The sequence below is a fragment of the Prinia subflava genome, chromosome 20 (genome assembly GCF_021018805.1).
Source record: "Prinia subflava isolate CZ2003 ecotype Zambia chromosome 20, Cam_Psub_1.2, whole genome shotgun sequence".
NCBI lineage: Eukaryota > Metazoa > Chordata > Aves > Passeriformes > Cisticolidae > Prinia > Prinia subflava.
In genome coordinates, this window is record NC_086266.1 from 8,350,463 (window position 1) to 8,364,141 (window position 13,679).

The 13,679-nt window shown below is 57.7% G+C and overlaps 3 protein-coding genes across 3 annotated transcripts in view; all 3 read right to left on the bottom strand.

Annotated features, from left to right (window-relative positions):
• Positions 1–34, bottom strand: part of ENOX2 (ecto-NOX disulfide-thiol exchanger 2) — a 23,465-nt gene extending 23,431 nt beyond the window's left edge. The window contains exon 1 of the mRNA XM_063416899.1: positions 15–34. The gene's annotated coding sequence lies outside the window, so the exon portion shown is untranslated. The remainder of the gene's footprint in view (positions 1–14) is intronic.
• On the bottom strand, positions 31–5,467 carry GPR119 (G protein-coupled receptor 119). Its single transcript, XM_063416905.1, has one exon. It carries the CDS (start codon positions 3,596–3,598, stop codon positions 2,558–2,560), a length of 1,041 nt encoding a protein of 346 aa, XP_063272975.1. The 5' UTR covers positions 3,599–5,467; the 3' UTR covers positions 31–2,557.
• Positions 5,468–6,056: 589 nt separating this feature from the next.
• Positions 6,057–13,352, bottom strand: SLC25A14 (solute carrier family 25 member 14). Its single transcript, XM_063416689.1, has 9 exons — positions 13,186–13,352; positions 12,955–13,102; positions 12,095–12,189; positions 10,295–10,380; positions 9,406–9,501; positions 8,879–9,003; positions 7,530–7,665; positions 7,085–7,165; positions 6,057–6,485 (listed from the first exon to the last, which is right to left on the bottom strand). Exons 1-9 carry the CDS (start codon positions 13,247–13,249, stop codon positions 6,444–6,446), a joined length of 873 nt encoding a protein of 290 aa, XP_063272759.1. The 5' UTR covers positions 13,250–13,352; the 3' UTR covers positions 6,057–6,443.
• Between the last annotated feature and the right edge of the window lie 327 nt (positions 13,353–13,679).

Here is a 13,679-nt window from a genome sequence, read left to right on the forward strand (position 1 = left end):
GGCGCCGCGCTCACCGCGGGGCAGCGGCGGGGCTCTCTGGAATGAGAGATTGCCAGGCGATGGAAGAGACGAGGTCTCGTGGTTTGCATCATGAAGCCAGTTTTACTGAACACACTGCTGGTTTATATACCTTTCAAGCATGAGCTAAAAATAACTACTTGCCTAAACAATAACAACCATAACAACAATATCTATGTTTCTTAGTAACATTGCTTAACTGTGAGCTAGCACAGACTTGTACAGGCCGGTACTGTCTTATACACATACATTCACCCTGATCTCTTCCTCCTTTGGGGCCCTGCCTCGACTTGCCAGGGCTTGTGGCCCTCTGGCACCTCTGAGTCCTGCTTCTTGGCTGTTTTCCCACAAGGGATGGAAGCAGGCCTGGCCCCACGAGGAACAGCTGCCGCTCCAAGTTACCCCAGCAGGAGCTGGAGATGTATCCAGGGATGGAGCCCTAGCTGTGCCAGCCTGTGAGCCCAGCTCCAGCCCATGGCTTGCAGAGGGAGGAGAGGGGTCTGTGCCAGAGTGAGATGCCCAGAAAGGGATGCTCCACTGCAGGAGGAGTTCTACCTCCAGCTGCACCTTGTCCCCCACCTGCACAGTGTCACAGAACCTCAGAATGGTTTGGGTTGGAAGAGACCTTAAAGCCCATCCCATTCCAACCCTCTGTCATGGTCACCTTCTGCTGTCCCACGCTGCTCCAAGCCCCAGTGTCCAACCTGGCCTTGGACACTTCCAGGGATCCAGGGCCAGCCACAGCTTCTTTGGGCACCCTGTACCAGGGCCTCCCCACTCTCCCAGGGAGCAATTCCTTCCCAATATCCCATCCAACCCTGCCCTCTAGCAGCAGGAAGCCATTCCCCCTTGTCCCATCACTCCAGACTCTTATTCAAAGTCCACATTCTCCACCTCTCTTGTAGGCTCCTTTGTAGGCTGGCAGGGTCCTCTCTCCCATCCAAGATGCTGCAGTGTGTTCGTGGCACTGAGAAGGCTGCCTGAGCCTGATCCAGCTTGGACAGGGCTCCTGCACAGCCAGGGCTCCTGCTCCTCACAGTGATCCAGACCTGCAGCCAGTTCAGTGATGGACTCACACAGCAGAGCTGGCAGTCAGAAAGCTTGCAAAGCAGCACAAGGCCCATGTCCAAAGTGCCCCTGTTCCTGCTGGGACCTGCTGCAGGAAGGTGTTGGGGGAAGGCAGAGGCTCGGTGAAGATGAGGATGATCAAAGCCACAGCCAGCAGAGCTCAGGCATCACCAAGAACAGGCAGCATATCCCGGGTGCAGGAAGATGATGGGCTGAGCCCAGAGCTGCACAGGCTGCATCCACCCAGCAGCCCCCAGAGCCAGCCTGCTCTGGGCAGCCTTCCTCCAGGTTCAGTCCATCTGGCACATCCAGGAACGGTGTCTGCTGTGTGGGACCTGGTCCCAGGGGGGTGCCACAGAGGGCATCTTGTTTAGGGTCTTTAAAGACCCTTTCATTTTTGCCTCTTTCCCTAGGATGGGGAAGGCCTTAGCTCCATGGCAAGTTCTGGATGCAAATGGATACAGCCCTGAACTTCTGTGTCTGCTAGCGGGGCAAGGACAGAGGTGGGAAAAGCTGCTGTTTCTTGCAGAGCACCCTCATTTTCAGAGTAGTGTACTTTTTTAGCAAACAAACCTCTTCTAAGGGAAGTTTCCTTGCTGTGTGGATGAAACAAAATGATTTCATGAGAAGTGATTAAGTATCACTATAGCCTGTGGCAGGGGCAGCCATCTGACCACTAGCACAGAAGAGGGGCTCCCATGGGCAGAGTGGGTGTGCAGGGCCCCTTCCAGTCCCAAATCCTGGGTGGGACACAGCAGCTCTTCCTCGTGGGGATCTCTGAGGCAGCCAGTCCTCCCTCTCCTTGTTCAGCCAGTTACTCATTGACTCACTCCACAGCCTGGGTAAACAGTGACAGCAGTGCCCAGGCTGCCCCCTGCACTGGGGTTGCCCCTCTGCGCTGGGTCACACCAGCCCCCACACAGGCATGGCCACTGCCAAGCCCTCTCTGTCCACCATGCCCAAACCCACCCCCCTCACCTCTGCTCCTTGTGGGCACAGCCCAAAGCAGGGATGGAGAGGTGGGTTTGGGAAGCGAGTGGGAGCACCTGTGGTCCAGGAGAGCTTGGGGAAGTTCACAGCCTGCCCAACCTCTGCCTCCGTGGCCACAGGGGTGGAGCTCTCCCTGTGCCCACACCTGCTCCAGGAACAGGGCATTTGTTGCCCATGGAGCCAGTGGTGTGAACAGAGGGGACAGCAGCAGAGCTTGGTCCAGGAGACACGGGGCTGCTCCAGCAGAGGCTCTCCAGGGAACACCTGCAACCAGCACCCCTGGGCTACCCAGGGCTAGAGTGAAGCCAGCTATGCTGGGGGCTGTGGAGCAGCGGGCAGGCTGGAATCCGGCCATGATGGTGTGTGGGAATTAACATCTGGACTGGTCCCTCCCATCTGGGATCTCCTTCACAGCTGGCAGGCCCCGAGTTTGTGGTCACAATGGAGGAGGGGAGCTGGAAAGCCAGAGGCAGCCACCAAGTCAGTCCTGGAGCTCCAGGCAGGACACAGCAGGAAGAGCCTTGGTGTTTCTGCCAGGGAAACAGTGGCTGCGGCCCAGGTGGAACAGGACCCTCTTCTTCACACCTGCAACCAGCTGGGAGAGCTGGAGCTGCACGTCCCTCTGCCAGTAGGAATAGAGCAGTGGGTTCAGGAGGGAGTTGCCCAATCCCAACAGCCAGAGAAAGTTCTCGATGACTTTGTAGGGGAAGCATTCGGGGCAGACCATCTGCACAACGCTGGCGATGAAGAAGGGCAGCCAGGAGAGGGTGAAGCACCCGATGAGCACGGCCACCGTGCGCATGGCCTTCATGTCACTGCTGGCATGGGGCGGGGGACAGCTCCCCCCCAGCCCTGCCTGCTCCACCTCCTGGATGTGCTGCACATGCACCGTGGCAATTTTCAGCATGTCACAGTAGAGGTAGAGGAAGAGGAAGAGCGCAGGGAAGAAGCCGAAGCAGAACATGGTGAGCATGTAGGAAGGCTGGAAGACATTGAAGAAGGAGCATTTCCAATGGTTGGAGACCCTCTGGAAGCGTGGGATGAAGACCGGGAGGAAGCCGATGACGGCAGCAACCAGCCAGAGCCCCACCAAGCACAGCCCAACCCGCAGGCCTGTCACCAGCTGAAAATAGTGGAAAGGCTTCCGGATCGCCAGGTGCCTGTCACATGCAATCAGGATCAGGGACATGATGGAGGCAGCACAGGAAGAGGTCACAAAAGCCATTCTCAGGATGCAAAACTTCTGGGAAGGATGAAAGGGCTGGGAAAGCTCATCTATGGCCAGGCCCATGACTGTGAAGCCAACCATGGCATCCGCCAAGGCAAGATTGAGGACGAAACAGAGCCCCTTGGAGCCGCTCTTCTGGATGTGGCAGAGCAGGACGATGGCCACCAGCACATTGGCGGCGATGATGAGCGAGGCCAGCACAGCAAGGATGGCTCCCAGGGCCCAGCTGGCCGTGGCTGCCCCGTATGAGATACACCACAGGGATAGCGCATCCCCAACACAATTCTCAGCCATCACTCACCTGGAGCCTCTCAGCAGATGCAGCTTGGCAGCAGGCGCAGCCCCTCACTCTCCGGGGAGCAGCAGGAGCCTGGGGAGCAGGGGTGCCTCTCAGGGAAGCAGAGCTCTGCCAGCAGCTGCCCATGGAAGGGACTGCTGGACTTACTGCTGTGCCCCAGGGAGGTCCCTCCCCTCTAGCCACGTTTCCAGACAACCCTGGAGCAGGGACTGAGCAGGGAGCACCTGGGCAGGAAGCTGCCACGGTGGCACACGGGGTGGTGGCTGTTCCCCCTAGGCACCAGGGACTGGAGCAGAGTAGTGCCTGCTCAGACACTGGGAATGGGAGCTCAGGCTGGGAATGGGAACAAGCACAGAGAGTTCCCAATGTCCAGCACAGCTTATGGGGCTCCTGGGGGTCACTGCCAGACCCAGGACAGCTTCTTCCTGCTGGGACCAAGGGAACACCACTGACACCCTGCTGGAGCAGTAGCCCTGAAGGTGACCTGGTTACAATGGGGAAAAGCACTGACAAGCAGCGTGTGTTCAAACACAGATAGAGAAACATCTGCCAGCCTAGGAAAGCAGCCTTCAGAGCAGGGAACCTGCAGTGCCCTTGGGAAGCACAACAGGGAGCCCAGGGCATCCTTGGAGAGGCTGAACCCAAGAAATTACTGGAACTTGCAAGGCAAAAACCCATGACAACCTGCAGAGGAGCCTTGGATCCAGGCAGCCATGGCCCTCCAAGAGCTGGTGTCCTCTGCCCTCATGGACCCATGCAGAAGTAACCGGCTACTGCCCCAAAGAGCCTCTCTGTTCTGGAGCTCACCCTGCACAGCCCTTCGGATCCCAAGGAACACCAGGCTGGCTCCAGGCTCAATGACATGGGTCATACCCAAAGAGAGACCTTGTCCATCATCTACTGACCTCACTCCTGCAGGAGTTTGATGAACTTTGCCATGATCCTTCCAGTGAAATCTATGGAAGTGCTACTAACAGTAAAAAATAATGATTCTATGTACACACTCACTTACTTTGCTACTCATGCCTGTATTCACCTAACAGTAACTTGTAACAAAGAAATTTGTGAAAGCAAACCTCTGCATCCTTGTGCTACAGAATCCTACAATACCCCTTACACTTTCTGGTGGGGGGTTGACCTTGACAGGATCTGGCAGTGACAGCTCCAGCCCCTACACAAAGTGTCACAAGCCTCTTCTGCCTCATGAGCTGGAAAAATCAAAGCTGCCAGGAAACGGGCAGGACTGAGTGCGTTTCTGTCAAACAGTAACTGGGGAGAGGCCGAGCGCAGGGCACAGACAGGAGGGGCACTGCCGGGAGGGAAGGAGCAGCAGGGAGGGAATGGGGCACTGGCTGCACCTGCAGAACTGGGAGAGCCCTCGGGAACATTCAAGCTCTGCACTGCAGGTGGCCACAGGGAAGAGTTCTGGTGACCTTACACATCCTCTACTTCTGTTTGCCCAGGGAGACGTGGGGAGTGTTTTCCCTGCTGATGGAGAGAGTCCAAACCCTTGGAATGAGATCAAGGACGAGGGAGAAATCGCAGGGCAATGAGAAGCAAGTACAGGCTGGAGCCAGTGCCTCCTTGTCCTGCTTTACTGCCATTTTCATGTATCAGGAGCATGCATATTTCTACCCTTAACACCTGGGGAGGGCTGACTGGTTCCCATAGAGCCTTCCACGTTGGAGTTGCACCCTCTGGACCTTCCTGCGTGTGCAGGGGAGCAGGTACAGACTGCTCAGGTGTGTTCCCACACACTGCCTGGCACAGCCTGCTGAGCTGGGCCCTGCACTGAGACCCTGCTCAAGGCAGGATTTCAACCCAAGAGCTCAGTGGAGTCATCTTCCCTACACCTGCAGCTTCTACAGGCAGCTCTGACTTTGTAACACAAATTCCCTCCCATTTTTCCCGGCAGGATTTGGCTGAGCATTATTTGTGTGACAGAAAATCTCAGCTCACAGCAGGCTCTGCCAGGACATGCTGCTGTGTCACAAGGGACCCTCATCCAAACCAAAGCCACTCCACAAAGAGGAAAGGGAGCAGGAACATAGGAACCATTTGCTTCCATAGCCAAAAACATTAAAAAATAACCAAAACCCAGAGAGGATGATCAAAATATCCTGCTCAGCACCAGAGCCACGATTTTCAAGTGCTGAGCTCACCTTTAAAGCACAGTACCTGGCTTTACAAATGATTTAAGCAAAAGGAGTGTAAGTAATAATAAGCAGGAATTTAAGAGACAGGTTTGGCAAAATTGAGCTGAGAGGGCAACAGGGTCATTTTCTGACACTAACAATTGGGTTTAGAAACATCTCTACTGTAATGAATCCTACAGACTGTTTTTATATAAATATATGGAGAATAAAGGGTCTATAGTGTGGTGAAAACCAGCTTCTGTCCTCTCCAAGGGCAGACACCCCTGCAGTGAATGAGCACAGGCCCAAACTCAAGCCATTCAGTCAATAAATAATTTAATGAAGTTACAAGTTCTGCAAGAAACATGATAATGGAACCTTCCTGGGCCCCAGCCTCGCCCCACAAGGGCGCAGGAGGACACCCACACCTGCCAGCCACAAGACACAGTGCCCCAAAGGCCACTGGAATGCACAGATCTTCACAGAAGATATTCCTGCAGGCCCAGGCACACGGACACCTCCGGGTGGGAAACATGCAGCTCCCGGCTGTCCCAGGCAGCTTGTGCTCCAGGGACCATGCATATGGGGAGAGCCCAGCCCACAGGGAGCAAACACCATGACATGGGGACAGTGGAATGGAGAGGGAGGCAGCAGCACAGCTCTGCTGCTATCCCCAAGGATGACTCCGGTGAGATGAAGGCAGCTCTCAGAAGGGGAGACGTTTCAACTGCTCGTATGTGATAAAAAACTGAAGGGAGCGTGAAGGAATTGGGATATTACTTGGATGTGGGGCAGCTGCCTGGCAGGGTGGGCAGGGCATTCAGCTGGGCTGGACACCCATACGGAGAGCTCCTTAAACCCACCCATGGAGCTCCCTGTCCAGGCAGCACAACCTGACCTGTCCAGGTAGAACAGAGCTGGGGCACAGGTGCTGTCAAGAGCAGGGAGATGGACCCAGAGCAAACCCAGCCTTGCCCAGACCACCGGGAGAAGGAAGTGGCTCGGACCCCAGTATGGGAGCTCTTTACAGTGAATTCCCCACCCAGTTTCAGCAGGCAGAATGGGCTGGCTCGGCACACAGCAGCGCTGGTCCTGCAGTCAGCGCCTGCCTCAGCAGCAGAATGTTCCCCATGATTCCCTCCCAAACAGGAGCTCATCCAGGTATCTCCTGCAGCCCAAGCCAGGCAAGGTCTCAGCCAGGCCCTCAGAGGTTCTACAGGAACCATCAGCAGTGCCTGTTAGAGTCCCCAGTGCACCCCATTGGGATGTCAGCCCTACCCTGCCCTTCCCAGCGGGGTTCTCCCCTTGTCCTGCTCCACCACCTCCCAGCAGCACAGGGAAGGATACGATGATGTTCCAGGGACCCAGACGAAGCCAGTTGGGCCAGAAGCCTTTGTAGAGTGCAAAGAAGCCCTCGCTCTTCCATGTCTGGGAAGAGCAACAAATGGATGAGCAGACACACCAGGCCCATGCCCTGCCCACCTCCCCAGTGCCACGTGTGCCACGTTGGCCCTGCCCAGCTGCTACAGGGAGCAGAGAGGCCCGTGCAAGTGTGTGAAGCATCACTTACAGTCTCTGAACCCAGCCTAACTGCATCATGGCCTAAATTCTGTCCCAGGAGGCTGGGAGGATGCTTAGGCTGATGCCAGCCTCAGGAAGTGACTCTGGGCCCTCTCCTGTCTCACTGATGACACATTGTGTCCCTGTTGTAGGATCTCACTGCTCCCAATCAGTGTGATGCTGAGACCTGTCCAGCCTCCCAGGACAGGGATGTGCCCACCTGTCCCCTCACCTTGACGAGGCCATCCAGAGTGCCCTTGTAAAGCTCGGTGCTGCCCACGATGGCACGCTGGTTCATCATCCGCGTCCGCACCACGTCCACGGGGTTGGAGGCGATGGCGCCCGCCAGCCCGCAAGTGAAGCTGGAACTGCACACACCAAATCAGGGCAGGGACAGCCCTGGACACGGCCACTGCCACTCAGACAGGCACAGAATACCTCCCACTGGACTTTATCAAAGGCATTTAGCAATGAACATGAGCTGCGCTACCTGCTCCTACCTGGAAAAGGGGCAGCAGCAGGACCTGGGCCATCACTGGACGCTGCAGAGCTCAGGGGATGGAAATTCTCAGCTCAGCTAATCCAGACCCCCACCTGAGCCCACAGCTGGTTCCACAGAGCACCAGTAGCCCTCCAAGGGTCCTAGGTGCTGCCTAGGTGACACAGACCTGAAGGCAGGCCCTGGGAGTGCACATCCTTCCCACCATTTCCCTGGGAAGGAGGAAGAGCAACACCAGAAGGGATCACACAGCTGCCAGTCTGCCCCTCCATGGAGGGTCTAGTGCTGCTCACCCTCACCCCAGCTGGCAAAGCCAAGCAAGCCACTGCAGCATCTGCAGCTGAGGAATGGTAACATGGAGGTGAAAAAGAATTCCAGTGTTCTCTGTCAGCCCTATCCAGAGCAACCTGAGTGCAACACACCTGCTCTGGGTCCTGCCAGCTTCATGTCTGCTCCCCTCTCAAGGCTCTTCCAGCAAGGTGACATGGTCTGGACAGGTGGGGACTAGGGACTGGAGCAGCTTTTGAGGGATTGTCACATGTAGCCACACACCTGGATCTCTTGCCTGGTTCACACCAGGGGACAGATGTGGTGCAATGGCATTTCTGTCATCAGCCAACTGAAACCAAGCTGGCATTTCATGTCACCAAAAGATTTCTGCCGGAGACCCCCAAGGAGGTCTCTGGGATGTGGGGATGGATTAGTGGTGGCCTTGGCAGTGGTGGGGGAATGGTTGGACTCAATGGTCTTGGAGGTCTTATCCAACCTTAATGATCCCATACCTGCTGCTGACTCTGAGCTGTTACAGCTGACAGAGCAGATCCCCTGGAAGCACTAACCCTGCTCCAGATCCCCTGGAAGCACTAACCCTGCTCCAGATCCCCTGGAAGCACTAACCCTGCTCCAGATCCCCTGGAAGCACTAACCCTGCTCCAGATCCCCTGGAAGCACTAACCCTGCTCCAGATCCCCTGGAAGCACTAACCCTGCTCCCTGAAGCTCCAGAGCACTCGCTCCATGAATGGCCTCTGCCCAGTCCCACCTGGCCCTTCTGCCTCACACACCCTCCGAGCAGGTACTCACATGAAGTGGGCAAAGATGGTGTCCCCCATGAGGCCTGACAGGATCAGGTGCTTCTTGGTGATGTCATAGACTGGCAGCTCCACCCCCACCACGATGGCCGCTCGCTGGGCCGTGGGGACAACACCCTGTGGAGCACAGACACTGTCACCAACTGCAGCCACGTCCCCAGCTCCTCACAGGGCCTTCTCCTAACAACCCTCCCTGTACCCTCCCTGCAGGCACACCAACTGCTTCCCAGCTTCAAAGTCAAGGAGGATGTCTCCACCCTGGCAGTGTTATTCCAGCTGGATTAACTCCACATTGCTTCCCTGCTCCCAGCACCAGCACGTGGGAACTAGGCTGTCACCCCCTCATCTTCTGCACCAATTTCAACACCAGGAAAGACACTGCCCCACAAGAGCAGCAGTTTAAGGAGCCTGGAGGGGCTCCAGGTGCTCCTTGTTACAGGAACAGCAGGAGAGAACCTGATTCCCTAAGATTTTTGTTAGTTCTGCTGCTGGTGGGGGATTCTAGGAGTTGGTGCTTACCCTCCAGAGGCCTCGGGTACCTTCCTGCTGGTAGATGTCAATGAAGCTGCCAATCATCCCACCCTGGAACAAGCTGCCCTGAGCCTGCATTCGGATCTAAAAGAAAGGGGAGAGTCAGCAGGAGGACATTAACACCTGTCCTGACACCAGCACCTGCCCACAGGGCAGGGACACCAGGGACAACAGCTTCATGAACTCCTGGGAGAAGGAACAGAGCAGCTCAGAGCACACACTGTTCTCCACGTCCCTCTCCCTGCAAACCATATGGACAAGCATGGCAGCAGGCAGGGACATGAGGGACAAGGCCTACCCCCTGAAAGCAGTCCAAAGAACAGGGATCTACACAGAGAGGTAAGTGGGGAAGTTCTCCAAGCTCTTTCTGCCCAGAGCAGGGCTACCCTGAGCCCAGGGCACCAGGCAGTCCCCACTCACTCCATGTAACAGGCAGGCCCTTAGGGCAGTGCCAACACCGTGACCAAGCGGACATAAGCAGCTGACTGCCACCTGCTCACCTGGCCCAGGTCAGGTAACACAGCTCCCACTCCTCACCAGGACAAATGTCATGATCCTTGTTGCCCAGAGAAGCCGTGGCTGCTCCATCCCTGGAACTGTTCCAAGCCAAGTTGGACAGGGCTTGGAGCAACCTGGTCTAGTGGGAGGTGTCCCTGCCCACGGCAGGAGGTGGAAGAAGATGGCTTTTCATGTCTGACCCTACCCAAACTGTTGCAAGATTCTGTGATCTTTAAGAGCTGTGTTTTTAAACATCTGTTAATTACCCTGGGCTTTGGTCTTCATTCATTAAAAAACCCAAATGAGCAGAACTGGTGGCTCAGGGAGCACTGAGCTGCTCCTCCCACAGGTCCCACAGCCAGCCAGGAGAAGCCCTTACCTTCAGCACATCTGTGGGATTGGCCAGCGCAGACGAGATGACCCCCGAGACCACCCCACAGATCACATTGATGAGCAACGTTTCATCTGCAACCAAGGAAAGAAGGTCAGACACTCATGGGAGGGGCACAGTAGGAGGGAACAAAGGCTGGGAAGAGCAGAGCAGCTCAGTTCTCAAATCACACAGTGAAGCTGCAGGAGCAGGGCCTGGGCAGGTGCCACAGCCCATGACAGGTCTGGCCCCACACCTGCCAGGGACAGAAGGTGGCAGCTGAAACACTCAGCAATGCACTGTCAGAGGGTCTGACTGATGAGAAGGAAAATCTTGGGACACGTGAAAATTGTGACCAAGTATCTGAGATTTCTCCTTGCAGGGATGAACCAGGACAGAGGCAGAGAGAGAGGGACAACCCAGCATTTCCCCAGGCCCCCTGGATTTGCCTACACGCAGCCACCTGGAGCCAGCTGAGGACTGAGAACAGGCAGGGTGTTAGATGTGATTAGTGCCAGGGAATAACCCGAGATTCCAGGCCCAGTATTAGGATGATGGTTATATTGGGAAAAGGCACAGGCCTTTGCTGGTACTGACCACGACACTTCCCAGAGGACACCAGGCCACTGGCTGCCCCAGGCCTGTAGGAAGACAAACATTCAGGCATGGAGCTCACAGCTGAAAAGGCTGCAACAGCGAGGGGGGTGTGGAGCCTGTGTACACAGACAGAAGCAGGCAGGGAGAGGCACTGCTGGAGCAGGGAGAGGCGTTACTGGAGCAGGACAGCAGCCCTGAAAGGACCTCTAGAGCCACAGAATCTCCTGAGATGGACAGGTTTGAACAAGGATCATCCAGTCCAACTCCTGGCCCTGCACAGACACCCCAACAATCCCACCCTGTGCCTGGGAGCATTGTCCAAACACTCCTGGAGCTCTGGCAGCCTTGGGGCAGTGCCCATTTCCTGGGCAAAGTGTTCAGTGCCCCAGGACCCTCTGGGGAAAAAAACCTTCTCCTGATGTCAACCTAAACCTCCCCTGGCCCAGCTTCATATCATTAGCGTGCTGCATTTTGCCCACCCATCCCATTTTCCCAGGCTGGAACGGTGTCACAACATTCCCTCAGATCACAGCAGGGATGAAAATCTCACCTGCAGCTCCCAGTGCTCCCTCAGGGAACACCCACTCCCCAGGCAGGAGGTGCAGAGGGCACAGATCAAGGGCACAGGTGGAACCTCACCTTTACAGTCAGGACCAAAGCTACAGAGCTGGACTGCACAATTCCTATCTAGAATCTGCCTGGCTGTGCCAGGGGAGGCTCGGGTTGGACATCAGGAGGAATTTCTTCATGGAGAGGGTGGTCAGACCTTGGAAGGGGCTGCCCAGGGAGGTCTGGAGCCCCAATCCCTTGGACTGGAGGTGTCCAAGGAAGGACTAGATGTGGCAGTCAGTGCTCTGGGCTGGGGACAAAGTGAGGTTCAGACTCAGGTTGGACTTGGTCCTCTTGGAGGTCTTTTCTGACCTAAATTATTCTGTGATTCTCCTATGATTCCACAAAAGGAAGGAACGTGGCTGGAGGGAGGGGTTTGGGTAGGGATCACAGGCAGTGCAGAGCACAGTGAGGCTCCTAGGGGCATTGACTCCAATCCTTGCTCTCACTGGCAAACAAAACTCCAGTGCCCAGTAATGGCACTCCATTCCTGTGGGAACCTTGGAGTGGGAAGGACAGAGGAAGGAACGAGCAAAGCACACAGCCCAGAGTGTGAGGTGAGGGAGCTGGGAGGTGCCCGTGCTGCCCTTCCCCAACACCGACCTTCCATGCGATCCACAAAGAGCCGCTTCAGGCTCTGGTAGATCCCGATCTTGATGGTGCCATAGGACGCCTGTCTCAGCAGTGCCGGGGCGATCCTGAGGGGGAATGGACCCTGAGCATCCCTGCAGGCCAGCCCGGCCCACTCACCACCCGCCCTCAAGCTCCGGAGCCAGGCATGATCCTGCTGCGGCTCTGAGAAATGCAGCTCCGCCCGGGATAACCCGGGACCACCCCATGCACCACCAGTGCCAGGGAAAGGCACCCACGCAGCCCTGGTCTTGCTCCCAGCCTCGGGAATACCGGGAGACTCCGCCCAAGGCAGGGAGAGATCCCAGGGGGTCCCAGCAGCGTGCAGCCTCAGGGGGACCGGGATTGGGAGGGAGCAGGGGGATGCCGTGACAGAAGGGGGAAGAAGGGACCCGGGCTGGGGAGGGGGTGCCGGGACAGAAACACGGCCGGGATGTGCGGAGGGGAAGAACCCGGGATGGGTGAGGGAGACCCGGGGAAGGCAGGGGGAGATGCCAGGGTATGGGAGAGGTGAGAATTCCCGGGGTGGGCCCGGAGGAGGAAGATGCCGGGTTGGAGGGGGCGCCTGGGACGGGCTGGTGGGGGCGAACACGACAGACGGGGCAATGCTGCGAGCGAAGAGGGAGCCCAGCATAGGCGGTGGGAGCTCCTGAGCCAGAGCGGAAGGACCCGGGGCAGGCACCGGGGAGGCCCGAGTGGGAGAAGGAAGGGCCGAGCCGGGTGAAGGAGCCGTGGCGGATGGGTGGGAGTCCCGGTACGGATGGATGGGTCAAGGGGAAATGGGACCCGCTGCCGATGGGCCCCGGCCCCACGGGCCCAGCGCCGGTGCTCACCCCGAATACAGGGCCCGTCCGCCTTCCTCGCGGCAGATGCGGAAGAGCGCGTGGAACATGCCCCGGTACCGCACCTCGCGGAACCGCGCGTCGGTGCTCTGCCCCTGCACCTGCAGCCGCGTCTTGGTGAGGTCCACGGGGAACGTGCCTGCGGGGACACCGGCCTCAGCGCCCGCCGGTAAATGTACCGCTCCCGCCCGGCCCCGGTCCCACCCGACCCCTGTGCCTCACCGAACTCGGCCACGATGGAGGCGAGCCCGCCATACACGAAGGGTTTCCAGTTGAGCGCGGACATGGCATGGCGGGCGGACACCGCCGCGCGCGCCGCCGCCACCGAGCCGGGACCGGAACCGGAACCGCGAGCGGAACGGGGCCTGCACCGCCGCGCCCGCCCCCTGCCGGCCCCGGCCGCACCGCGCCGGCCCCGCCCGCGCCGGGACGGCGGAAGCCGCGGGGGCTGCCCCACCCCAACCCGGCCGCACCCCCTCGGGTGTCTCTAGGAGCGGCCCCGGCAGCTCCGGGGGAAAAATTCCCCCTTGCCCGTGGAACCGGCACGGACCCGGACTGAGGGATTACTCGTTGTAGGAACAGAATCCAGCTAAAGCGCCTCCCTTCTCCACGCTGTCAATCCCCCACTCCAGCGCCCCCAGTTTGCCAGCCAAAGAAGCCCAAAATCAGCGAAAGAGAAACAGACTGCCCACAGACACAAACACTGCAGTCCCGTG

Excerpts from the sequence above, each read along its gene's own strand:
- SLC25A14 (XM_063416689.1), bottom strand. The coding sequence starts at position 13,249 with ATGTCCGCGCTCAACTGGAAACCCTTCGTGTATGGCGGGCTCGCCTCC. Across the intron at positions 13,103-13,185 it reads CTCCATCGTGGCCGAGTTCG|GCACGTTCCCCGTGGACCTC; the intron begins GTGAGGCACAGG and ends GTGTCCCCGCAG. Across the intron at positions 7,666-8,878 it reads ACCATCTTTGCCCACTTCAT|TTCCAGCTTCACTTGCGGGC; the intron begins GTGAGTACCTGC and ends TGGTGTGTGCAG.
- GPR119 (XM_063416905.1), bottom strand. The coding sequence starts at position 3,598 with ATGGCTGAGAATTGTGTTGGGGATGCGCTATCCCTGTGGTGTATCTCA.